Source organism: Hirundo rustica, chromosome 5, assembly GCF_015227805.2.
Source record: "Hirundo rustica isolate bHirRus1 chromosome 5, bHirRus1.pri.v3, whole genome shotgun sequence".
Lineage (NCBI taxonomy): Eukaryota > Metazoa > Chordata > Aves > Passeriformes > Hirundinidae > Hirundo > Hirundo rustica.
This window is the reverse complement of record NC_053454.1, coordinates 17,679,661-17,706,372: the sequence shown is the minus strand read 5'-3', so window position 1 is coordinate 17,706,372 and position 26,712 is coordinate 17,679,661. Positions and strand designations below refer to the sequence as shown.

Here is a 26,712-nt window from a genome sequence, read left to right as displayed (position 1 = left end):
TGGTGTTGACTTTGTTGTTTTGCCTTTTTGGTGGGATTTCAGTTAATGCACAAAAAGAGACAAAGCTGAGGATATCCTCAGTTTTGCAGGCAATGATGCCACTAATCTTTTAAACTTGATCTAGTTTAAAATGAGATGGATTGTTTTTGTAAGGCAGGGCTTGTTTTGAAGTCCTGCTTTGGGAATTTTTATTAAAAGCTTGCAGCTGTAGTTTTTGGGTCAAACTAAGGATCCTTTTGTGAGTGTGTTTGTAGAAAGAGTGGGATTATGTGCAAGAACAAGTACATGGACTTGCACAATAAGAAACTCAAAAAGACTGGGGTCAGAGTTTGAGAATACTGTTTTTCTTTTGCACATGCAGTGAATTTTTCTACTTAGTATTTGGAACAAATGCGAATACATTAATGCTGTTTAAGTGTGTGGTAGGAGGTAGCACTGCAGAAGATACTGTACAGCTTTGTAGTGTTGGGTTAACTGTTGAACTCCATGATCTTAAGGGTCATTTCCAACCTAATTTTTTCTGATTCTGTGAGCTGCAGTGGCTGGTTTTGTCTTAAATTCCAGACTCAACAACCTCTGTATCAAAGCTGATGAAGCCAGAATTGTGTGTAAGACTTGAAACAACAACAACAAGTACATAGTGTAATTGTGGAATAATAAAATCAAGCTCTCTTTCCATGGCTTGTTTATTATCTTGAGTTATTTTTTTTGGATGAGTACAATTCCTTTAGTAGGTCGGCAAAAAGACTTTAAGTGTTCTCTTATTTTTCTGGAGCAGAAAGTGGGGATGGGGAAAACTGTGATATACCTACACTGCATAGCTGATTCTTTAGAAGAGAGTTAAAACGTTCATCTCTCCGTGTGATAGCTTTATGCAGTCTTGCCTGTAATGAGAGGAACTGTTGTAGTGTTTAGGTGCAATAAATGTAGCTCTGTATATCTAGTGGTATGCATCATATATACTCTTGTTACTCCTTGGTGCTTATCCTTCCAGGTAGCTGTCTGCAAGCCTTTAAAAATTTGGTTTGTATCCACTTTACACTGGGCACCTTTAGAGTTGCATTGTATTAAAATTCCTCCTCTGCATTTAAATATTCAAGTGTCTGATTTTCTGCTGTGTCTCTTAACTCATTTTAGGAAAGATCGGGACCGGGACAGGGACCGAGATGACCGCTCGAAAGATCGTGACAGGGATCGTGACAGAGATAGAGATCGTGACAGAGAAAGGGACAAGGAAAAAGATCTGCGACCTACGTCTAACTCAACATATTATGCAGCTGCTGGGTTACCAGCTATAAAACCAGCAATGATTCCACACAGTATTAACCCTTTCACAAATCTACCACATACCCCACGATATTATGATATCCTGAAAAAAAGGCTACAACTTCCTGTCTGGGAATATAAAGAAAGATTTACAGATATTTTGGTTAGGCATCAGTCGTTTGTGCTGGTTGGAGAGACCGGGTCTGGTAAAACAACACAGGTGAGTTCTTATCTGTATGATACTGCATTTTTTAAAAGGTTGTGGCTGTTGCTAGGCATGTGTGAGAAATTGTGTAAGAATACTTCACAAACTGTGAGCAAAACTAATTTGATGAATGTTATATTTGCTTAATGAGTGCAGACGGTGAGGAGAATCTCACAGCATCTTCAACTTCAACAATCCAGTACTGCTTCCAGGCCCCTGCTTCCACTGGGCTTTATAATTGGTAGGTTTCTGGTACAGGAAGATAGAGCTTTAATGTGACAGAAGTGTACTAACCCATAAACTGAAGTGGTGGTTCCAAATAATTTATTCAGCTGTCTGTAGGCAGTTACAAAGTATGAACTTGTTCATGTTTTATGAAACTTACTGCTACAGATAAAAGGAATTGAAATGTCAGATGCTGACATCTGATAAGCTTTTGGTAATACTCAAACTTGAGAGGTAGAGTCTTGTGTTTCTTTGGTGCTGAAACTTCTCAGAGGTTGTAGAGCTTTTTAGTGCTGCGGTTAAAAATCACCTTTTTTTTGGTAGACTGATGGCTTTAAAAGTCTTCCTCAGCACCGAAAGTAGTGGTAACAGATGTTGTAGAGCCTTCTTAAGTGTTAGGAAAAATTTTGAGGCCCAGTAAATGGAATATCTAAGATAAAAGGAACACCTGGGTATTAATACCAGGGCAGACTTGTTCACAACTTTATCCTCTAGTTTGCTGTTTAAAGTCTGTGTTAAAAAGTAATGTAAAAAAGTTTTTTGTTCTGTAATCTGATAAAATCCTTTTATCTAGGCAGAAAATAAAAGTAGAAGAATATTTAAGTCTTTATAAAATGGATTGTATCTAACTTTAAGTCTTGTAGACAGTAAATTTTTGGTCATACAATTTTTGATCTTGAGAAAATGTGAATGACATAGTAGTATATTGGATATGTTTTATAGCTGTGCCTGAAATATTTAAAGTTACAGGACCTTGCTGCACATTCTAGGAACTAGTGTTATCTTAGCCAACAGTGTTACGATATTATCTAAAATTTTTTAAAACTGTATAGTCCAAGACCAGGACTGTATAGAATCCTTCAGAAAGGTTTGATTATGTAATTATTTGGAGGATGCAGTATCCCAAGTATTACGTTATAAAATGGTACTTACCTATATGAGAACAAGATTGCTTGTGTGATCTGAAAATTTGAAGATCTAAGGGTTGTGTCAGTGTCATACCTCAGGTATAGAGCTTTTCCTAAGTTATCTTACTACTTTAACTCTTACTTTCTGAAAGGATTTAAGTAATTTAACATACCTTTCCTAAAAATGGGATTTTTAGGAAGCGCATCAGCTGTCTTGGAACCTTCCAAGGTTCTTCTGAGTTTGCTCTGTGAAGTTGCAGATGCATTTTTAAACAATTGACAGTATCTCTGTAGGGACATATCACTGAAATTATCCTGCTGCCACCGAATGAAAACTTCATTTTGCATATGATAGTGTCATGTTGTTTTTGTGGTCAATTGCTGTCTTAAAAACTGTTGGGGGATGATTTTTTTTTCTTAAATTCATTGATCAGAGCAAGAGAAATACTTTTCTGCAGCTAAGAAATCCTTTAATGCTCAAACTGCAGGTGTTCATAAGCTATTAATGTCAACTTTATACAAATAAAATAATGCAATGTGAAAAAATGTTATTTCCAAAATTAATGTCTTCTCTTTCATTGTGATAGTAGAAGGCAATGCAGTAGTAGATAATATTTTTGATAGTGAGCTGCTGCCTTTCAAGTCTCTTCCCTGATTTATTATCTGCACCTCTCCTATTTGGACAGGTTGAGAGAGTTGGGATTGTTCAGCCTGGAGGAGAGAAGGCTCTGGGGAGGCCTCATTGTGGCGTTTCAGTACCTAAAGAGGACTTAAAACAAACATGGAGAGTGACTTTTTACGTGGGCAGATAGTGATAGGACAAGGAGAAATTACTTTGAAAGAGGGGAAATTTAGAGTAGGCATTAGGAAATTTTTTACAGTGAGAGTGGTAAAATGCTAGAACAGGTTCCTGGAGAAGTTGTGAGTGCCTCATCCCTGCAAGTGTTCAAGGCCAGGTTGGGATGGGGCTTGTGGCAGTCTGGTCTGGTTGATGGTTGAAACCAGATGGTCTTTAAGAGCCCTTCCACCTGAAACCATTTTGTGATTCTATGATATGTGCTTGTTTTTCCATTAGTCTCGCAGGGCGCCCAAGATTGGAAATGCTTGGCTCAGACAATGGAAAAAACAGAAGATGAAACTTCTCTCACTTGTTTCACGTAGAATTAAACCCCAAAGTACTGAAAAAGTATATTGGAAGCCAAGACAATAATTTTCAGTTCTTTAGTGTTTGCAGTGGCTTGATTTGTAATTTAAAGTAACCTTCGAAGTTAATTGGTTTTTCTAAATGAGCTGGAAACAGGCTCAGTGGTGGAATGGGTGTGCCAGATCCCTCTTAGGAAGGGGTAATTATTGCTGTAATTGCAGTGCTCCCTCTCTTTTAAAGCTGGGATCATATGTGGTTTTGGTATAATAATTTCACCTTGTTTGGCAAAGAGAATCGTAGAGTGGCATTTCCTTTGCATATTGATGTAACTAAGTTATGCCCCTTTAGCAGGACTCCTTGCCGAAGTCCAGAAGCAAGGTGATGCAGAGCATACCTTAATGCTTGTCCTTTGCAGTGTGCAGGAGAACTGATATGGGTTCTGAAGTAATGAAAATTCAGAAAATTCTACCATGTAACTTTTAACTGAGAAAGTTTTCAGTAAGTTGGAGAGGCTCAAAAAAGCCAGAAAGGGCAGTGCTCTTCTGTCTCTTGGCTTTGCATTCCTTAAATGGTCAAGTTCCTTTGCCTCTGAAGTAGTCTTTAACAGCCCTTAGACCGTTTATCCTTGATCTTAGAGGACACTGTATGTGTAGTCACCCGCTCCTCGCATTTATGGAAGTTCTATTTGAAAATCTTGCTTAACTGAGAAGGTCCTTGAGATGAAATGATGCTAACTAAAGCCATTCCTCTTGCTTTTGCTATTGATAAAATGATCTTTTTTATAAGGAAAGTCATGGGTTTTGATGATTGTATAGGGTTTTTTTCTGTCAGTGGAATTAACTTTAGGCTAGGTTTCACAAGAACCAAATGATAAGAAGTGTTCGGTATATTCCCAGGCATGACTGAAGTAAAAAATGCCATATGGCACAGTCCTTTTTCCCCAATATTTGTACGTCTTTAAAAGCTGGACAGGAAGAGCCTTCATCTATATCAGCTTAGCACAGGGAAGTCTGTGGAGCCCTTTTTCATTTTACACCAGTGCTGAAGGTTTTGCTGTTTACTGGAAAATCACTTTTAAATTTGTTTTATTTCGTGCTGCAGTGGCTTGACAGACCTGCTGGTTCAACATATATTTCAGGACTAGCTCTGTTTGAAGTCAAAAAGCTTCACCTAATATACTAATATACTTATATACACTAATAAACTTATATATATTAATGTACTTATATATACTAATATACTTAGTTGAACTGTACCTAGTGACTTGGGAAGCAGGGGAGCTGTGTATATGTTATAGGATAGGGTTTCATGTTGCTGCTGTTAGTGTTCAAGAACTGCTATTAGTTCTAGTTTTGAATAGGATTTTCAGAAATTGAGGTCTTCACAGCAGTCTAGTAGTCTCCTGTCATATTTTGATTTTGTTTGCTTTATTGTTGTATTTATAGTGGGATTATATTCTTCATTTAAAAAATGCATTAGACTACACTCATCTGCTTCTGATTGTTTTACTGTTTACTTATGTCCATTTTGCTGAGAAAATATAATAATGAAGAACCAATATTTTCCTGGTTTAAATTATACTGCTTTTTCTCTTGTTCCTCATTGGTGCAGTGTATAAAGGATATGGTTTCTTTTCCTCTTTGTGCTTTTAAGAATGCTTGGAAAGTAATTACTAAGAACAAGTGGGGTTTTTTTGGTCTGTAGGCTTGGAACTATTTAGGCCTGGAGATGTCTCCTCATAAAGTGTCACACTGAGAACATGTTGAGAATAATTATGTCCATCAAACTGTTACTGACCTTAGAAATTCTGAGTAAAATTTATTTTGGATGATTCTTACTGTTTCCATATTGCTAATGGGAGCAGAAAACTACTGACTGGCAAATAAAACAAGTGCTGACACAGGAAAGGAGAATAGGGTTTTTTTATCTGGTTGATGACATTTCTGAAGAACAGTAATAAGCCTAATGAACATAATTACCTGTTCATTTTATTTGTTGCACATCTTGACTGAGACAGGTCTTTATTACTAAAATAGTTATTTTTGCTTGAACATTAATAAGCATTACTTTTTCAAGACAAGATACGTTTTGCTTACTGTAAAACTTTAACTGTGCTACCAAATTCAGATTTTGAGTGTGTTAGCTTTAATTTTGGTTGCTCAGGAGCATGTTGGTCCCTGCTAAGCACCTGTAAAAGGTATTGATCTAACAGGACTAGAATGTACTGTGAACCTGTGTATTTCCTTAATAACTTCAAAGATAGCTATGTACATTCTTAACAAGAGTGTGCTTTATTTAGTGGCATTGGATCTAACTAGCTAGTCTGTCTTCTGTCGTGCTTTGGATATTATTGTGTATGCAGCTGACATCTGTGAAATTCTCTCTGACTTTGCATTCAATACAAAGGTTACAAATTCCATAGGGCCGTTTGAAGTGTGTTTATCACTGAATTTGATTTTTGACAGATCCCTCAGTGGTGCGTTGACTACATGCGCTCATTACCTGGCCCCAAGAGGGGAGTGGCGTGTACCCAGCCGCGGCGAGTGGCTGCGATGAGCGTGGCACAGCGCGTTGCTGATGAGATGGATGTCATGCTGGGCCAGGAGGTTGGTTACTCCATTCGCTTTGAAGATTGCAGTAGTGCAAAAACCATTTTGAAGTAAGTATACCAGCTGTCAGGTAAAGGTATAACAGCATACTTGGAGGTGGGGGAATCACAGGGTAATGAAGGGTATGAGCAAAGTTATGAAAGGAGTAATAAGGGAGTGACTCTGTAGATGGGTGCTTTGTGTCTGAGTGGGGAAGAGACGACAGGGCTGTAGCATGTGCTGAGAGAAACCTGAGGTGTGAGGCATGAATAGAGTTGAAAATGATTCATTCTTCTTGAAGAAGTCACCGTGCCCTATAGAAATTAATTTTAAATGATCCATACAGAAGAAGGTGACCCAAATAAGTTTTTTATTAGGGTGCTATTCATAATGAAGCCCTTCAGCATGCAGCTTTTCTTTGTTGTGCATTCTGCTGATGTTTTATGTGTGGTGTCTTCTACTGAGAGTACTTCTAGTGAAGTTCAGTAGCTTATTTCAGTAAAGAGAAGTCCCCAAAGATTCAGAACTGGCCTGTACATAGCTCTGGGACACATAGTCAGGACTGTTTACTTGTCAGCTGCTATAGATTCCTGTGCTGCCAGGAACCAGGTGCGTTTAATACAGTAGTTGAAAATTGCATTCAGAATGTTCAGTTAAAAACAACATAGTGTGGTTCAAGGATTAAAGTTTTTCTATCTTTGGTCATACAAGTAGTTGAAGGGCTGGGCATAAAGTTAATATGGAAAAAGAAATGTAAAAGTAACAGAAAAGCAGAAAGTGAACAGAGGATTTGCAGACAGAAAAGGAGAGCAATTGCAAAACCACTATATCTTGAATTTCAGAGGGTGTTTTCCCCTTTTTTTTTCCCTGTCTCTTGAGCTTAGGTGTGGACATTTGCCGCTAATAGTCTACAAACCAATGTAAATGTTACTAAATCTTGTTTCTCCTCGTCCCGCGCCCCTCCCCCCCCTTTTTTTTTTAAGCTTTTCCCATGTAATCCCAGATTCCACTTACGTTCTATATCTATTTGAAAACTTAAAATGGACTTGTTGTTAGTGTTGGAAGTAGTTTGCTGGTGTTCCTACTTTTTTAAAAAGTTGATTAAAAGCTTAGTTCAAGCAACTGGTGAATATGGAAGAGGATTGCGTGTCAAACCTAATAAATAGAATGTGTGTTGGAATTGTTTCTGTTTGTTCAGGTATATGACTGACGGTATGTTACTTCGTGAAGCGATGAACGATCCTTTGCTGGAGCGCTATGGTGTTATAATTCTTGATGAGGCCCATGAGAGAACACTGGCTACGGATATCTTGATGGGAGTTTTGAAGGAAGTTGTAAGACAAAGATCTGATTTGAAGGTCAGTAATGGTGAAATCCAACAGCATCTCGGTTCTAGTTGCAGTCATACTGGATAAAGTATATGTGTACTTACCATTAACTGATTTTTATAATTCTTTTTTGATCTGTGATAATGTATATTGAAAGGCTAACCTTAGGAAATTCTGAACGTGTTTTGTGTTGAGGAAGCTCCTAGAAACAGTATAATTGTAGCTTAACTTTGTGTTGGACTTGGAATTTTTGTTAACCTTTATAAGAAGGGTGCTGTATTCAGATAATAAAAGCATTCTTATATCACAGTCAGCAATTTACTTTCTTAAAATTAATTGCATGCATAACGTGTCACAAGTTCTTCTAAAGGTTGAGTAACTTTTTGTCTTCCAAATCTACAGGTTATAGTTATGAGTGCTACTTTAGATGCTGGCAAGTTTCAGATCTATTTTGATAACTGTCCTCTTCTAACCATCCCGGGTCGCACCCATCCTGTGGAGATATTCTATACTCCAGAACCTGAAAGGGACTACCTTGAGGCTGCCATTCGAACAGTAATACAAATTCACATGTGTGAAGAAGAAGAAGGAGATCTCTTACTCTTTCTTACAGGACAAGAGGTACATTCTTCTGTTTTCTATTCATTGTTCCATACAGAAACTGCTTTAAGTGACTTGTGTAGACTAAAACACTTAGTTTCCTTTCCTAGTTTATTGTTTGGGTGACCTGAGGTTTACCTTTAGGTCATTCGACATTGTACATATCTGTAATATAAATGCTGTGCAAGGCCTTTCTAAAATGAAAAATTTCATCAACTCAAGTACTTCAAAAACAGAAGTCCAGAGAATGAACCCTCGGTTTGAACTGATGGAAACTCGAAAGATCTGGGTAGCTGAGAGTGTCCTTGGTTTTTATTGAAAAGATATTTCTATGCACTTCTGTACATATATTGTACAGTTTAACTGGAGAATAACCATTTGCTTCTGCTACTTAGCTATCAGTAGTGGTTTTAATAAGAATGTTCAGGTTTTGGTTTTTTATTAATGACTTTGAATATTAGGCTGTAGACTTTATGTACCATAAATTCAGGGGGTTAGGTCTCAGAAACAGACTCTGTGCCCTGCAGGAGGATTGTATATAAGCACTTAAGCTAAACTACATCAGGAAATGAGGATTTTCTGGAAATTTGAAACACTTTATTTGAAATAGTCTGGGGTGTTTTTTTAGTCTTGGTCATTCTTTGAAGCTCTTTTGAGTGTCCATATTGGTAAACTGAGATGGAGAAGAGGTTAAAAACCTGTAGGCATTTTGGACGTTTGCTGGACTCAGTCAAGCTAAACGTGTTTTTAGCAGGAGAAAAAGCACAGCTAACAAAAACATTCTCCAACTCATCCAACTCATTTTTCTGGCAGTTACTACTCTTGAAAAAAATATATCTTTTAAGGGGTGTGGAACAAATCTGTGTCTTTCTTCTAAGCATACACAGCCTTAACTCTGCCAAGGGGGAAAGTGGTACAGGTAACTTCTGATGCTAAAGGTACCCAGGCTTCTTGCGTAGACTTGCCAGTCATAAAGATACGTTGCCTCTAACATGAGACATTAGATTAAAGTCTTCTGGCTGGTCATTTACCTTGAAAAACCAAAGCAATGACTGTCACTATAAAAGCAAATACTCTGATTTTTACATCTGTCGTTCTTTGTTTGGAGTATTGGTGTAAGTTAAAGTACAGGTAGGAAGAAATAACTTCCAGTGATAGTGGCTTGGAAACCTACCTGCTTGGTTTAGTTCAGACTAGTTGGGTACTTAAATGTGTGAATTAGTGAAACAGCTGTTGCATAAGGGTGAAAATTAGTGGCAAGAGAAAGGAACACTGCTGTCCTGCTGTTTCAGCAGATTTTATTTTCTTACCAAGATGCTAAATCAGGCTGGTCTTCAGCCTTTCATGAAGCATAAATACGTGGCCTTCTGATTCATGAATTATGTGCTTGCTGCATCAGGTGCTATGTATTACTCTAAAAAACCTGTTAAAACAATCACTGCAGAGTACGGGATTAGTGTCTTCCCTTTGGCAAATGGCTCTAGACTCCAGATCTGCCAGTGCTACAGATGTACTCTGTTCTTTTGCATGAGGAAGTTCTTTGATTTTCACTAGGTTGATTTGCAGGACATACTGTATTATAAGCAAATTCTGAATAAAATTCTGCACACAGTACATGCTCGTAAGTGTATTTAAATAGTTAATTATAAAAGCAGCTAACACTGTACTACTGAATCACTTTAACATGTGCATTGGTGAGCCAGCATCCTCTGCTTGGGAGTCCAGAGTTCTCCAGTCTGTGTGTCAGTTGATGGTACTACCCAGGGCCACTGGAGTTGACTGCCTGGAGCTAGTCTTAGTTTGGGTGGTTCGCATGAAATTCAAGTCTGCTTTAGCGTCTGTAGAGAAGCTTGGAAGTACTTAAACTTTTATGATTAATGACATTTTGGTGCCTCTGTTGAGCATCGTTATAGAGTGTCTGTGTATATCGTGGTTGAATCTAAAGTGGTACGACCTGCTGTACTCTCAAGAATGGGAAAGTGTGCTCTAGGTAGCATTACCACTAGGTGCTTCAGGTTCATTAGGCTTAGTAGTTAGGTTAAAATTGATGTATGCTAGGCAGAAGTGCTTTGTAGTTCTCTTGGATTCTTCAAAACAGTATGAACAGGGTGCCAGATTTTTTTTTTTTGTCAGAAAGGTGTATGTACAGAGCTAAATGAAATTATGGAAGGGGAACATGCTTTAGCTGAAATGGTGCAAATGTGACTTGTTCAGAGTTTGAGGCTGAAAATGAGATGGAATTGTAGTGGTCTGTGGTAGAATGGGGTTCCTTATTGGCTACTCTCTTCTCACCCTAATGAAGTAATTTCATATGGGAATTAAGATAGATAGCAGTTAATTTATACAGATTAGTTAAGACATAGAGAAGATGATGAAACTTGGAGGTGCAAGGAAGATTCTGTGTGGTCATGCCCAGAAAATTAAAAGAAGATGTGTTTGGAAACTAAAAGAATCTTGTATTAGCCTGCTACTGGATGATGATAAAATTGTTGTTAATGGTGCAGAAAATATGTGTTCAGTAAAAATTTCTTTCCTGAATCCCAAAAGCAACAAAAGTATGATTATATGTATGAACTGCTTTTAAGTCCATTAATAACAAAAGACGATGTTTAAAAGCAGAATTTACTAGGAGTGAACATTTTGAAACAGGACTTGTCCTACAGGCTTTGGAAGAAGGAAAACTCATTTGTTGCTTTTTCAAACAAACAACCCTCCTGGTATAGTAAGAAAATTTCAGAACACAGAACTAGTGTTCATGTTTAATGCCAGTGTTCAGAAAAGGTATAACCTGGTGTATTGGCTTTGCATGGCCAGGCTTTGGTAGCAGAGTGGCTTCTTTGAGGAGCTTCATCCATATCCAGCAGAGTTAATCCCTGGCAGCTCCAAAGATGGATGTGCCACTGGAGAAGGCTGAGCCAACGGTGCTCGCACCTCTGTGATAACATATTTGAGAAGAGAAAGGACAAATTATTGAGCAGTTGTAATTCCAGACAGAGAAGAGCAGGGTGAGAACATGATAGGAACACCTCTGCAGACAGCAATGTCAATGCAGAAGGAGGGGGAAGGAGGTGCCCCAGGCACCAGAGCTGGGATTCCCTTGGAGCTGGTGGTGCATGGACATGCTGGAGCAGGTTGATGCCTGACAGGAGGCTGTGACTATGTCGAGGGCCCCTGGAGAGTGGTGACAGCTCTGGAGCAGCCAGTTCTTGAGGAACTTCACCCTGTGCAAAAGTGACCAAAAGTGCTGCAGCAGCTTACAGCGATCTGTTGCTCACAAGATGGACTCAGGTCAGAGAAGTTAATGGAGAACTGTCTCCCATGTGGGGCATCTTATGCTGGAGCAGGAGGAGGACTCCTCTTCCTGAGAAGCAAGAGAAATAATTCCTGATGAACTGACCATAACCCCAATTCCAGGTCTCCCTGTACTATTGGGGGGTAGTAGGTAGAGCTGGGAAGGAGAGAGGGGTGAGGGGAACATGTTTTGAAGGTTTTATTTTACTTCCCATTATCATGCTCTGATTTTGTTAGTCATAAATTCAGTTAATATCTCTAATCTGAGCCTGTTCTGCCTGTAGTGGTATGTGATGAGTGATCTCTCTGTCCTTATCTCAGCTCATGAACCCTTACATTTTCTCTTCCCTGTCCCGCTGCAGAGGGGAGTGATAGAGAGGCTTTGGTGGGTGTCTGGCATCCAACCAGCATCAACCCCACTGCACATAGAGAGGTGTTAAGCTAGGTTGCTTGTCATCAGTCACAAGCAAAATTGGAAACTGAGGGGGATTTTGTTTCACAAGGGGGAAGCATAATTACATTTCAGTCAACATGTCTTTCTTAGACAACAGGTGTTGTCAAACTTGTTCTCGGTCTTAAAGATTACAAAGTTGGTAGTCTAGTTCTGTAGATACACATTCAGTTCTGAGAGGCAACGGTTTAATTTCTACTGAGGTTCTTCTAAAACAGTATTAGATTTTAAACCCCATTGAGATCAGTAATCTGAGAGTAGGTGTAATATACTTAGAGATGAAACTTGTGGGGTGGGAAAGACAGAAATAATGACAGAAACTTATATGGATCTTGCATATTCTGGTAACATGGGAATTTGCAAAATCCAATTGTGTTCTCTGTTACCCTTCTTTCTAACAAGGTTACATGCATCGTTACACATTTTGAGAAAGAATCCAAGCTTCATCTGGAGATGTGAAGTACAGATCAGCAGTGTTCTTGGTTGTAGATAAATATACCTAAAATTGTTGCTGTGAAATTCAGTATTCTAGAAAACCTTAGTGATATTGGTAAAACTGATGGTTTAGAAAAGAGTCAAAAAATGTTTCTGATGTTTTGCTAGAAAGTTTAGTAAATTAGGGTTTATTTTAAAGGCACAATATTTTCATCAGAGTGAGACTGGTTAAACTCTGGAATTGAAAGCAAACAGACTTTCTTACGTGGAAATTGAAGTGAAAATTGACAGCTTTTGGTGTCAGTTGTAGTGGTTGGGTAAGGTTGAGGAAGTCTGCATACTGGGCTAAAGTGAGCACAAGTTTTCCTGTTTCAATTCAGAGAGGAAGTATTTGGGGAGTTGGGCAGCATGGACTGAAAGAAGAGCAGTAGTACTAATTTTGTTCAAATACTAAAAGGAGGAAGTTTTTTTGTTCTTCATTCATTTGGGAAGATGTCAATATTAAATGTTACAAATAAGTCAGGTCAGAGAGATCTTGAATGTGAATTATTCCAAGCCAGATTTAGTTTTGACTTGACAGAGCAGTTTTAGTTATGTTTAAGCATCGACTTTTTCCATGTATTACTTTTTTTGTCTGTGTGCGTAATTTGGCAAAATTTTTTTTGCTCAGTCTGTATTCAGAGGTCTGAAGTGGTGCAGCTCTTGGTGCCAGTTCTTTTTACTGCTGTTCTGTCATTTTAGCTTGTAGCAGTCTTTCTTTCTAGAGGAAGAAAGGGGAAGTAAGGAAGTTCCATGCAGGCTTTGAGGACAAAGACTGTATTTCTAGAAAAGTTCATGTCATCAAGGCCAGATGTGATTAGCTGTGCCTTGCATACGATGGAATTTAGAAGGGGACAGGTTAAAGTGTCTGCTAAATATTTCTAGTTTGCAAAGTACCTCTTACTTAGGTATTTGTTTCCTTTGCCCCATATTCATTTCCCAAGGACCATGTTTACAAAATTACTGAACTCTGTTTTGCATGCCAAGTGCTCAAATTGTCGCATTGAATGTGCTTAAATGACATCACTAGTCACCATCTTTTTGTAGAAAGGGTTTTTGTAAAGGTGAGATACAGCTTAGATCTTGCGGTTGAGTGGAGCCTGGCCAGCAAGGTCACTGGCTGTTTGCATAGAACACTCTGGCCTATGAGTTAGAGTGAGTGCTGGCACTGGAATTACTTTGGCTTAGGATAACTTGTCCATCATTCAGTACCTGCTGTTTAGTATCAGTGTAACTTCACTGTACTTCTCAATGGCAGCACAGATGAGTCTTGCACACAAACGGAAGGCAAAGATTGTTAGATTTGCAAGAGCAGTGTATCTCAGTAACTTGAGGCCACAAATACTCAAAGGAATGGGAAGTGCTGAGGGGACTGGGTTTGTTCAGCCTTGAGAAAAGAAGACTCAGGGTAGATCTCATCATTGTGAGCCAGTGTTTAAAGAGTGGCTACAACATACATGGAGACTCCCTGTTTACAAGGACCCACATGAAAAGATGAGGGGTAATGGATAAAAGTAAATCCTGACGAGATTGTGATAAGACACAAGAGGAAAATATTTCACAATGAGAATAATCAACCATTGGAATAAACTCCCGGGGAAGTGATGGTTTCCACAACACTGGGTATGTAGGATTCAGCTGGACACAGTGTTGGGCCGTCTTGTTAGGCTGTGTTTTTGACAAGAAAGGTTGGATTAGATGATCTTTGAGCTTCCTTCGAGCCTCTTCTGTGATTTTGTGAACTGCATTGCTACTTGTCATTCTGGGTTTCTTTTTATGTTTGTTAGTTTAGGGGTTTTTTTTTTTGCCTACTGTTGAATGGAACTTGTAGTGTAACTAGGAATAATCACATATTTTTTCAGCACAAACTAGCTTCTTAAAGATGTGGTGCTAATTCAATAAAATGTGCAACTGCTCCTATAAGATTTTTCTGTTGTTCATGGTCTTCAGTGTGAGCACCTTACTTTTGACTGCAAAAAATGCCATCAGGAAAAGGAATGGAAGGGAATTTGTACTGAGCATTCAGCTTGAACATGTAATAGAGACTTCATTTTCAACAGCAGAAAAAAGGCATGATAGACAAAATCAGTCTCAAGTGTGATTAATTTTATACAGCTCCTTTTAGATGAACTGCTAATTCATTCAAATCCTTAGGTTTTGGTGCAGATCTAGGGTACGTTAGGTATCAGAGTAGTGAGATGATACAAAGCAGTGGAAATGTGTTTTTGGAGGGGGCTGATAAGGTATTGGCTTGTGGTTCATTTACTTCCAAGTTTCTCTTTGCTACGTGTTTTGACACACAGCCTGAGGAACCAGGAGCTGGCAGTCAGTCTTCAAACGTCATACCTGCAAGATTTTTAGTAATAAGGCTTTTGTAAGTTACATTTTTTTAAAGGGAAAAAAGTATTGCTAAGTACTACTTTGTTCATGACATGAACATGCTTCATGTTCTGGCTTTCAGTCTGGGTAGTATTTACTAGTACACATCAAAGATGCTGGTGGCACGAAGATTTAAGCATTAGTTCTATAAGCAGTGCTCTTGAACTTAAGCCATGGGAAAACTTATGGTCCTCCTGGTTTCAGTCCCAGCATTCTGAGAGTTCAGGACTCATTTATTTTGTTAACAGGCTTCATATGCAGAAGTTTCCTTCTGGGCTGGTGAACATTTGCATTTCTAGCTGCACAGAAAAAACATAGCTTCAGTGAGAGGAGTAAAAGTTAGTGAATCCAGGTGTTTCTTGGGTTTTTTTTAGGCACTAGCAATTAGCCTCCCTTTTCTTTGGAGAAGTGAGTTAAGATGGAATAAAATTCCGGTGAGATTTAGCAGGCATAAGTAGCCTACTTACTGTTCTATGAAAATATAGCTGGCTGCACTACTGTTACTAATTAATTGAAGGGAAACTGTCCACCCTGGTCTTGCACTGTTTTCTAAACAATACAGTGCTAAGCATTGATTCCCATACAGACTTAGGTCTTTCACAAATGGAAGTTGACATTAAAATCCTGAAGCTTTTTGGGATCTTACAATTGCTTACCGATACTTAAGCTCCTGAATTAAATTTACCTAATTAGACAAATATTCTAAATATTGCCTGTTGTCCACCAGTTATTTGAAAACAAAGCAGCCCACTCAGGTCTTTGTGGAGAATCACTCTTAAACACACCGATTTGTTGGAAGGAACACCATTTCAATTAGCTTAAATTTGATTAAATAATTAAAATATTTTCCTGATTGCAGCTTTTTTTTTTTCTTTTTTAAGCTACTTTTACTTAGCTGTAAGTTCAGAATAAAAGTTGTTGACTGTCAGTTGTATGTTGAGGTGACTTTGTTTTTCCTGATTGAGAAATGTTCGCCACCCATTACCTCATTGATCACTAGTATATATAAAAAGAAATAATTTCTCTTTATTGACTGCAGTCCGTTTTGGAAGCACTTCCAAGGAAAATCACTTAAGGTGCTGATGGTATGGAAGAATGTTGAGGACTCCATGTTAATGTTCAGAGTGTAGTACTGTGGTGTTCTTAATTGCTGCTTGATTCTATAGTTTCCATAGTGTTGCAGCTTAACTGTACCTATTGTCTGTGTGATGTAAATTTATTTTGATGGGATCAAGAGGAAGTTTCTGGAAGCTTTAAAGTACTTGAGATGACTGACTGGGACTAGTCTGATTACTGGGTTTTGTGAAGTACAGATGTGTTGTGACACTTGAAGCTTGAGAAGAATGAGCAATTGGTAGTGTAATGTTACCTCTTTTTGTGGTCTTCTTGCTTTTTACCTTTTGATAGTCAGCTCTTTTTGGAATGAGTGTACCAATGGACAAGTTCATTGCCTATGATTTTGCTGAGAACTATTTCTCAAATATTAGTCCTAGGAAGTCTTGTTTCTGAAGAACTAGGATCAATCTAGTAATGTCAGCATTGCTAAAAGTCTCATGCTTTTAGTATGTTAGGCCTATTTTCTTCTTTGTTTAACTCTGAAGCAGGTCCTTGTGCTGGTGCACTGGGCATCATGGGTCTAAGTGGTTCCTACTTCCTGTAGCCCCTTTACCCACTATCTCAGGTAGTCAGTGTGGTAGTTTAGGGCTTTGAGGAGTCTTTGGGATGTCTTCTGTGCGGATTGTTGCAATAATATTTCTTCCAGGAAACGGTTTTATATTGAATTTGTTTAGAGTAAATGGTGTACGAATATTTAAAGGTGTATGATTTGTTTGTTTGTTTTTGAAAAGCCTTTCATACTTAAATAAAGTGTGATGATTGAATTAGACTTGCTGAATCTTAATAGAATTAAAGATAGGATTGTACCTTCAACTGTATGTCTCATATTTCTGGATTTAAGTATCTTCATGTGATGCAAACAAATCTTGAGCACTCAAAGGTATCCTTAACACTTTAAAATTATTATTACTACACATAATCCTTCTATCTTGTGTACTTGGGGATGCCACTTTTGGTCATCATCTGTGTGTGATTCTGGATACAGTTAGAATCACAGAATATGCTGAATTGGAAGGGACCTGCTAGGATCATCCAAGTCCAGCTCCTGGTCCTATACAGGATAGCCCCAAAGGTCACACCCTATGCTGTCCAAATGTTTCATGACTCTGGCAGGATTGATACTGTGAGGTACTGTGTGGGGAAGTAGATGTACTAGTAGTAGATACTGTAGTTTTCTGTTAGGGTGGTAAATAAAAGGAAACTACTCTTACTTTTTAAAATTTAAACTACTACTATTAAAGAATGCATTTTTATTGTCTTCAGATGAGTGACAGTGACTCTTGGTGTTTTGCATCCTTCTTAAAGTAGTTTGTTAGGAGAGGTCTTTAGTTATCTCTGCAAATCTGCGAATATGGCAGTTACCTGTTTTGAAGTATTCTTAATGTATCCTGGTTAAAGAGAAGGTAAAGAGAAACTTTAAAACTACATTGGTAAACTCTAGGAAGAATTAATGATTTTTTCTCTTCTGAAAGTTGATCAGTAGCTGTGTACACTTGTCCTGAAGAGTGTAGTGCTTTTATTTTTTCCTTGCTTGCTTGCATTTTGCCTTTTCTTAAGTATAAAACTGTCTTGGAACCTCTAGTCATTACCTACTGAAGACTAAGTATCCTCTCCACCATCACAGCTTTCCTGATTACGCAGTATAATCTGCATGAATTCCATGAATGGTGTTGTGGTCTTCAGACCAGGAACTAAGGTTCTGGCTGTATTCTTGTTTATATTAAATATTCAACTCCCTTAAAACTGGGAGGCTATTACTGGATTTGAAACAAGGTTAGCGGGAGAACAATGGTACTTAACACCTGTGCAAAAAAAAAAAAAAAAAAATCATTCTCTTATAGTGAGCCAGTAGTGGGCATTCCAGCTCAGTTTCTTGTATACCCCTTACATTTTTATGAGGATGTGTTGGATTTGTTGGCAAAGTGCATGGTTTTGGTAAATATCTGCAGTTCTCCTTTATTGACAGTACATTACTTGACAGATTAGGCTTACTCTTAAAAGGGCTCTTGGACATCAAAGAGCCTTCCTGTTGCCATGCTTACATTAATTGTATACACTGATCAATAAGAACAAGTGTTGTCTGTGCTTCTTTAAAACATACTCAGTGCATTTGTGCTGAGAATCTAAATGTCTCTTTAAGAACAAATGAAAGATTCAGATTCGGTGCAGATCTGTCTGAATTTGTTTTCTTAAAAGGAGACTGCTTTTGCCTTTCAGATCACAGTTTAAAATCATTTTACAGAGCCTTTAGATTACCAGTTCTGTGTATTTGCTTTAGGGTCTTGAGTATCACTTCAACATCAGGCTAGTGGTAAAGGGGGGTGCTCCCCTCTCTTCCCAGAGTATGTGGTAATATTTTTTTTTTTTGCTTTTGGCCACTGTTGCTTTTTGTAATGACTTTATGCTTCCCTCAGTGGTTGAGATGGAGGATCCATAGATGGTCAGTGTCTCTTAGTTACACTAGTGAAGGCTCTGTTGTGATTTTTAAGTTGAAGACAATGAATGATGTTACTCATTAACCTATATTAATGTGCACTCCAATTTTCCTCAGATCTTGTCATAACTATTGGTCACCTCACTGGCTTAAATGTAGTCGTTTTAAAATGGGTTTAAAACAACTGGGCTATGGTGAGCTGTTTAGTATGGTAAGCAGAAAATAGGCTAGAAAATACTATGGTAAAATTAAGCATAAAACATGTTCAGAGTATTGCACGGATTTTTCTTAAACCCAAATGGGGTTTCAGTAAATTTTAAAATAAGATCTGAAACATGGGATTGAGAGGTTTGGTTTTGAGTATCCATGTTTATACTGTAAAGGTGTTTGTTCTCATTAGGTACAATGAAGCAAATCTTCCATATAATTGCATTAGTGATACGTGACATTAAAGCTTAATTGGCTTATTTTAAATATCTTGCACATCAATTTCCTTCAGATTGTGAAAATTGAAAAGGTCATGAGTGCAGTTTAATATTCCAGGGTGAGAGATTTCAATTTTAGTACAATTTGTAGAGATTTAATTAGGAAACATGACTAAAAGAAAAAGGATGTTGAATGCAAATTAGGCTGTTCATTAGCGTATGGAAGCTGAAACATCTTGAAGTATTGTGGAAATTTGATTGCTAATTCAGTAAGCACCTTGATTGATTTTTTTATTTTATTTTTTTAATGTAGAAGATATTGTAATTGTTCTTCAGGGTATATACTTTATCTAATTGTCATAAGCGCTCTAAATATGCTTCCTTTTTCATGGAATTCTCTTCTAAACAGTATTTTTGCTTTGCAGGAGATTGATGAAGCCTGCAAGAGGATAAAACGTGAAATTGATGACTTAGGTCCTGAAGTTGGTGACATAAAAATCATTCCATTGTATTCCACCCTTCCTCCACAGCAGCAGCAAAGGATATTTGAACCTCCCCCACCAAAAAAACAAAACGGAGCAATAGGAAGAAAGGTAAATACTAAGCTGCATTACTGTTCTGCTCTGTAATTAGCTACGCACTGTTGCATGGGCCATGAAATACGATTTTCAGCTCCTTTAAATGTATTTGGACAGCAACAAGTACAGGGGTGTTTTTTTATAATGCCTTAAAAATGCAGCATTTTATCACATTAGAATTTTTAGATAACTTGAAATTTGTCTCTTAGTGCAAAATCAAAGTTCTGTCATCCATATGTATAGGGCCAGGATGTTGTGGTAACAGTTTGATTTGACTGAATGGTAATGGCATTCATTGAAGTTTCTTATGTGAAATATGATTTTTAGATGTGCTGCTTGCTGCCTTTTTTTTTTTTTTTTTTTTGAGAGACAGTTTGGGCTATCTCTTTGGGGTAGATTTTTCAGGCAGGTTTTTTGTGTTTCTTAAGGTTTATTAGAAAGGTGCAAGTTAAAACAGGGATGTTGAAGTTCAAGATTTGTATTTTTGTAGTAATAAATGAGGAATTGAGGTTCTTTCATTAGGCAAAATAGACAGAAAAATGGAAAATGGCACAGTGGATGTTCTTCATAAAATTAATATGTCAGTGCTCACAATAATCCATAGTAGAAGCTATGTGTTTTATTAGAAAGGAGTCATATTAAAGCTTCCTAAAACAAAACTCCTGCTCTACAGAACTGGCAGTCACAAAGCTAAGATATTGAAGGTCAAAGCTGAATCATACTATGTGCTCTAGGCAGGGTTTGTTCCTTAATTATTTGTTGTTTTTGTGCAGTACAATGCATGTAGAATACTAGTGACAACTTTCTAGTGTTCTGGAAGAATAAATCACTTACTAAATTTAGTGAAATTATCTTCCTTTTCCTGTAGAAGTTGATTGCAGAAAGCATTCAATCTGAAATCCTGAAACTAATGCTGCAACAAAATTGTATTTGCAAATGACTTAAATGAATAAAATTGCTTTTGTGTAATAAGTGATAGGTTTGTATTTAATTAAATTTTCACTCCTGTTTAAAACTCTGCCCTTCAAAATAGGAAGGCTTTGGTTTTCTGCATAGGAGGATAATAAGTGCAGAGTGTAGTTTTTGTTAAGTTGAAATGACAGAGCCAGTACCAGTCTCTGAGAGGAAGGCACTCTTGGTTTAGCAGCTGTTTTACTAGAAGAAAAGTTATGCCCAAAAGATGCCTACTATAGGCAAAAGCAGGCACAGCATGTAGGCAACAGACCTATAAAGTTACTTTTCCTCTTTGCCTGCTTTGGCTGAAATATTCTGGCTTCCATGTTTTACTTTTTATCTCCATAACAAATCTAACTGAGTGAAAGTGCATGTGTGTTTTAAATTTTTTAAATGTTGGTTTAGTTTCATTTAGTCTTAGTGATCAAGGTATGTAAAGTAAAACCATGTGGTGCTGTGCCTATTTAAGAAAATGTCTGTTTTCATCCAGTCCTTTGTGGGAGCTGAACATAGATTTTACCAGTGCTGAGGAGGGAGCTAGTAGGTGATATGATCCCTTTCAAAGGCTCTGGTGGTCATAAAAGTGTAAGTGAAGGGTGTGCAGTAACTCAGTAAGTATCTCCCGAGCTTTAACTTTGTGGATTGAGAGATGCTGGAAGTAGTGGCATTTTGCTGTAGTAGTGATAGTAACAGCTAGTAGTGATGCAGCTTGACAACTTTGCACTATTTTTGTCATCTTTGAGCTACGAAAACAACTGTTATTGTGGGACGGCTTATGATTACAAATACTCTGAGGAACTAGTAAGAATGTTTTTTTTAATTGAGGAAGATGGCAGTAACTTAAACTTTCTATTGTCCTGTATTAAAGGCTCCTTGTCATCTTATTCCTTCTTTTCAAACTGCATTCTAATTTGTTTTAGCAGTCTTAAGCATTACTAGTTAATATATATGCAATATAAATATATTTGTAGATGTAGATGCTACATATATTTTAATATTCAGAACAAGGTTTTTAAATTCATCTCAGAAACTGCAAAACTACAGCTAAGGATAATTATAATTTATTACATAGTTTAGTGCTAATTTCAGTTGTTTGATGTTCAGGTAACTTTGTACTTTGAAGAAATTAGATCTTTCAAGTCTAAACCAACCTTTTTTAAAATATCTTTTGTTTTTAAAGTTACTGTCATTTTTTAAGCAATGTGACATTGACAAATGATATCTATATGTGCAACAGAATCCACTGTGTAAATAACTTTTTTTTACTTCGGAAAGTTCTTTATAGATTAAGTGAATTCAGGTGCAAATTAAATTGCTGTACCGTTGTGGACTAAGCATAGTAACTGTATTGAGTTCCTGGTATTGAAGGGTCCTAATAGAAATCAGTGATTAAAAGCAGGATAAAAACCTTTTGTCTCTGCTCTGTAATTAGGATTGGAAGACTCTGGGTATGGATGGTTCTGTACATTAGCAGAAAAACACAACTTCTTAAATGAGGTCTACTCTAAAGCTAAATGTGGATTAACAAGTCTTTTAATGTGAGAGTGTGAGTTTAATTTGTATATTTAATGCATTACAATTTTTTTATAGAAATGCACTGAGATTTTGCACTGATATTTGTAGCTGTTATCTTTTGGCTAATTTGTGCAGGTTACCTGTCAGTGACGTGTGTACAGGATTTTCTGTTTGTTTGAGGAACTCCGTAGCATGTGAAACACAGTAATTCCGAATTAATTGTCAGTGTGTTTTCTACCAAAGTACTGCTTTCAATATATTGTAGTATTTGGGCAATCTTAGACCTTAAGAAGAGACCAGCTGAGTGTGATAAGTAGCCACCTGGCAAAGTGATCAGCCAGGAGGAAGGGAAATCAGCAGTCACTGGTCTCATTGTAATTCTGAACTAAGTATTAGAGGTTTCTCCAGTTTTAATTGATGAACTGAAAGCAGTGATGACAGAATGCTCTGAAATCAGGAATTGAAGGGTAAGCACTTTGGATGAAGTGCTGAACAGATTTTGGCTTTTTGCTGAGATAATAGCATGCTAATTACCTAATTCACTGTAGTCGCTGTTGGGATGAGAGCTAAAGGTATCCATAGCCTGTTACACTGCATCTCTGGGCATAAAAAAATTATATAAAGGCAAATCAAGCCCTGGAACTCTGATAAGTCACCTTTGTTTGAATTTTTGCATGTGACTTAACTTTCTGAAATGCTAAGAATGTAACATTATAGGTATGTTTGAATAGCTGGTGATAGAAAAAGACAGAGTAGAAATTAAATACATATTGTTCATGATTTTAGCTGGGATGTGTTGGTAACAGCTTTATTTCAAACCAAGTAAAAAAAAATACTGTGCTGGTAGTGTATATAACTAACCAGTTTACCCTGTTCAGGCTTTCAGAAAAAGGTAAAAAGCTAGAATTAATAGATGATGTTAAAGGGTTCCAGTATAATTTATTGTTTTGTACCAGTGATGTGAGAAAAAAAATTAAATAGTGGTTTCATAAGTTAAATTTTTGCTCTTTTTCTCAACTAACATTTGGTAATGTTGTTAATAGACCCACAGGGGAGCACAAAATAGTGGATGAAAATTGCCTTCTTTTCTCTAGAAGTTCCTCTGGTTGATTTCGGATCATCCTTTTAGTGTTGGAGCACTGCTCTGGTAGTTACTGATTAAGCAATGGAAAGTGTACTGAAGGTTATTTGTGCAGAGACAAAGTTGGAGCCCTTCATTTTCAGGATGAAGCAGTTTCATTTAGTCTGGGTTTTTGTTCTTTTTTTTTTTTTTTCTTTTGACAGGTTGTGGTGTCCACTAACATTGCTGAGACATCATTGACAATAGATGGCGTAGTGTTTGTGATTGATCCGGGCTTTGCAAAACAGAAGGTAAGTACTGTTTTTTTCTTTTTATAATAGGAAAGTTGATGGAATCTGGTTTGCTCAGGCTCTTCCCTTTGCAAACACTGACAGATCTTTTTCCAGTTGAAATCTTGAACTTGGTTGGTTTGGATTTTTGTTCTTTACTTAACGATTTTTACAGTTTGCGATTAGTCGCTGAATTTTAGATAGAATAATTTTATTTAAAAAAGAAAGTAATGTAAGAATTTTGTGTTAGACTTAGAATATAGTTTTTCTAGATACTATAGGAAGGGTAGTTTTGTACTGTGTGTCTGTGCTTGAGGATGCTCAAATAAAACAAATTGTATGAAAGTAAATAAAAGTGGTTCTAGAAACCTCATTTTCTTTTAAGTCACCATAGAAAGCTCCAGCACTAAAATGAAAAGAAATGGTTGCTACTGTTTCATGTCAGTATTTATGGTGTACTGTTGCAGCCCTGAAGATTGTAATCAAGCTCATGTTGTGGTTCTTGGAACAACATAGGGTGTTCAGGGGAACTGAAGCAGCTTTCCTACAGTCAACCCAGTAACTACATAAAATCTGAATCTCATTGTTTTCATTTGTTTTTTTCACTAAATGTAGCTTCCTTTATAACTTGGTTTCTTAAGTCTTTTCCTTTAATAGTGGTGCATATTGTCAGTCTGTTTAACGTTTGCAAAATGAGACAGATACAGGAGAATGTGAGTACAGCCAGTGTGCTTTTATGAACAAATTTCAGTTGCCATTAAGGCTGAGCTTTTTTCACAAATAGTTCTTTTTACAGAAGGTGTTCTTCCAGTATAAGGTTTCTGTACATATTTTATACTGAATCATACCAGAAAGGTTTTAAAACATGGACCAAGAATGTCTTCAGTTGAAATGACTGTTTGTCTACTGCCTTTTGTTTTCGGTATATTCCGTTCCATGAGCCATGTTGAGTTGGCAGAGCTGCTGTTTAGCTATGACTGCAGTGAAAGTTTTACAGTAGATACCAGCAGATAATTTGTACTGATAGTCTGCATGTACCCTTGAAATACACTTTTCTTTTATCATCAGTCTGATCTTTACAGTTGCATAAAACCTTAAGGTTTGATTTTTCTGATCTCTAGAATATGATTATTCAACCACGTAGTTATATCATGACAACATTTTTATGGGATTTTTGAGCATCATGAATGTTTAGGACTCTGTAGAACAAATTGGACACATTCCTTTTGCCATGAAAATCTTACCTAAAAATACATTCAAGAATAGGGAGCCTGGCAGGAGTTGCTGTTAACAGATGAATAAAAAATGCTGTTCTCTAGGCAGTTGTATTTGAAGCTCTCCAGCATCCTTTGTGGCTGCTTTTTTTTTTCTTTTCAGAAACATACAACTTGTGCAGAAGCTGTGTTTAAAAATAAGTTTAAAGCAGTTTGGGTAGTTGTCCTCTCTGTGAGCATTGTTTATTCTTTTACCTTCTGTCCTGCTCTGCCTCCACTTTGAAATAGGTGTACAATCCTCGTATCAGAGTGGAGTCTTTGTTGGTGACTGCCATCAGTAAAGCGTCTGCCCAGCAGCGAGCTGGCCGTGCTGGTCGTACTCGACCAGGCAAGTGCTTCAGGCTTTATACAGAGAAAGCCTACAAAACTGAAATGCAGGTAAGATTGTGGTTTTTACATTGTGTTTATAAGAATGTCTGATTCAGATTGTTGAGCACGATGCTATTAAATAAAATCAGAATTGGAATTCTGTAGTATAAAGTGTCTGGAAGAAATGTTACAAATTTTCTTTTTTTTTTTTTTTTTCCCCATCCCCCTAGGACAACACATACCCTGAAATTTTGAGGTCTAACTTAGGATCTGTAGTATTACAGCTCAAGAAGCTTGGTATAGATGATTTGGTGCACTTTGATTTTATGGATCCTCCAGGTATCTCTTTACATCTTTCCAGTCTTTATTTTTGTGACTATTTTATGTAATGACAACATGGAATAAATTCTCTCATTGTTTTTTTTCTGTTATGTGGTTTGTTTTTTGTTTAAGTGCAATCTGTAAGGAATGTCGTTTGTTTATCCTGAAATTTAGTGCTCTGTGTCATATCCAAGTAAGCTTTTTCTTTCTGTGTAAGAGCTCCTAGTGGAATCAAGGAAGCTACTGAAAACCCCTTGCCTTCAGAGAATAAGACAAAATTCTTGGCACTAGAAAGTCTGTTATTTGAGGTTTATTTACTTATAGCCTTGATTACACATTCTAATTGTGCAATTGGGTTAACAACTGTTTGTAAATAAAATGCACTGGCGTTTTTAAAGCTGAATACATGGTTTGGTTCAAACTGTAGTTTATATGCATCTTCTAAGTGTTAAATCTTCGTATATGCTTCAGAAATAACTGGGTTATGTTGCTAAATCAAAAATAAATGTAAATCACCTATATAAATAGGTGAGTTGTTTTTTTCCTCTGAAATAAAAATCTGACATAGTCTGTAAGTTTTAAAATATTTCTAGAGAACAATTAAATTCTTTGTTCTGTGCAGCACATATGATAGCTTAGCAGAAAGACTTTTAGACTTCCTTTTATTTTTCTTTGTGGGTTAATACTGACTGAGAAGTGCAAGATAAAGAGAACGTTCTTACTGGCTTTCTGAAAGACTATAGGTATCTGGAGATAACATGGCTGAAATTTTAGGACTGTTGATGTATTTATTATGGAACAAGGGAAAAAGTGTCTGCAAGGAGAAGTGATACTAGTGGTGCTGAATATTTCACAATGCCACTGCTGTCTCAATTTTGAAAAGCAGTAATCTTCAAATATTCAAAGCTTGTGATTAAGTTTAAAGCTTTTCTAAATAAGTGTTCCCTCCATGCTGCCCCCATTCATTCATGCTTGGGTGTGTATTGCTGGATGTGGTAACAGTTTTTGCATTTGGATGCTAGTGAGCAGAGAAAGAGGGGGTGGGAAAGTCTGTGCTTTCTTGGTTTTTGCTGATTCAGAGCGGTTTTGTTAATGTGCGAATTTACATATTTTTTTCTTTCAGCTCCTGAAACTCTGATGAGAGCTTTAGAACTTTTGAATTATCTGGCTGCTTTAAATGATGATGGAGACTTGACTGAGTTGGGATCCATGATGGCTGAATTTCCATTGGACCCACAGCTGGCTAAAATGGTTATTGCAAGCTGTGACTACAACTGTTCTAATGAGGTCCTATCTATTACTGCCATGTTGTCAGGTAATAGCAGGAAAAGAGAAATTAAACAAATTGCAGATCTTCAGTTTGGGGAAAATTTAATTTTCCCACATCAGAAAAATAACATGAATTTATTTTTAATAAAATTAGATTCAGGTTTTAAAACTTCATATATGGGTTCAGTTATTATGGATTTATGTAGAGACTTTGAAACTAGTGAGTAGTAATGTTGAAAACTAGTGCATAAAATGATCTAATAGTTTGCTCCTAACATCAGTTAAAATATATATATATTTGAATTGTT

General features: G+C 37.1%; 1 protein-coding gene across 1 annotated transcript in view; it reads left to right on the top strand.

Moving 5' to 3' along the window:
- DHX15 (DEAH-box helicase 15) overlaps positions 1 to 26,712 on the top strand; it is a 50,335-nt gene that overhangs the window by 4,862 nt on the left and 18,761 nt on the right. Inside the window, exons 2-10 of the mRNA XM_040065805.2 lie at positions 1,138 to 1,486; positions 6,214 to 6,407; positions 7,535 to 7,694; positions 8,067 to 8,285; positions 19,260 to 19,427; positions 23,166 to 23,252; positions 24,734 to 24,883; positions 25,045 to 25,153; positions 26,259 to 26,450. Of these exons, the coding sequence (XP_039921739.1) occupies positions 1,138 to 1,486; positions 6,214 to 6,407; positions 7,535 to 7,694; positions 8,067 to 8,285; positions 19,260 to 19,427; positions 23,166 to 23,252; positions 24,734 to 24,883; positions 25,045 to 25,153; positions 26,259 to 26,450 (1,628 nt within the window). The remainder of the gene's footprint in view (positions 1 to 1,137; positions 1,487 to 6,213; positions 6,408 to 7,534; positions 7,695 to 8,066; positions 8,286 to 19,259; positions 19,428 to 23,165; positions 23,253 to 24,733; positions 24,884 to 25,044; positions 25,154 to 26,258; positions 26,451 to 26,712) is intronic.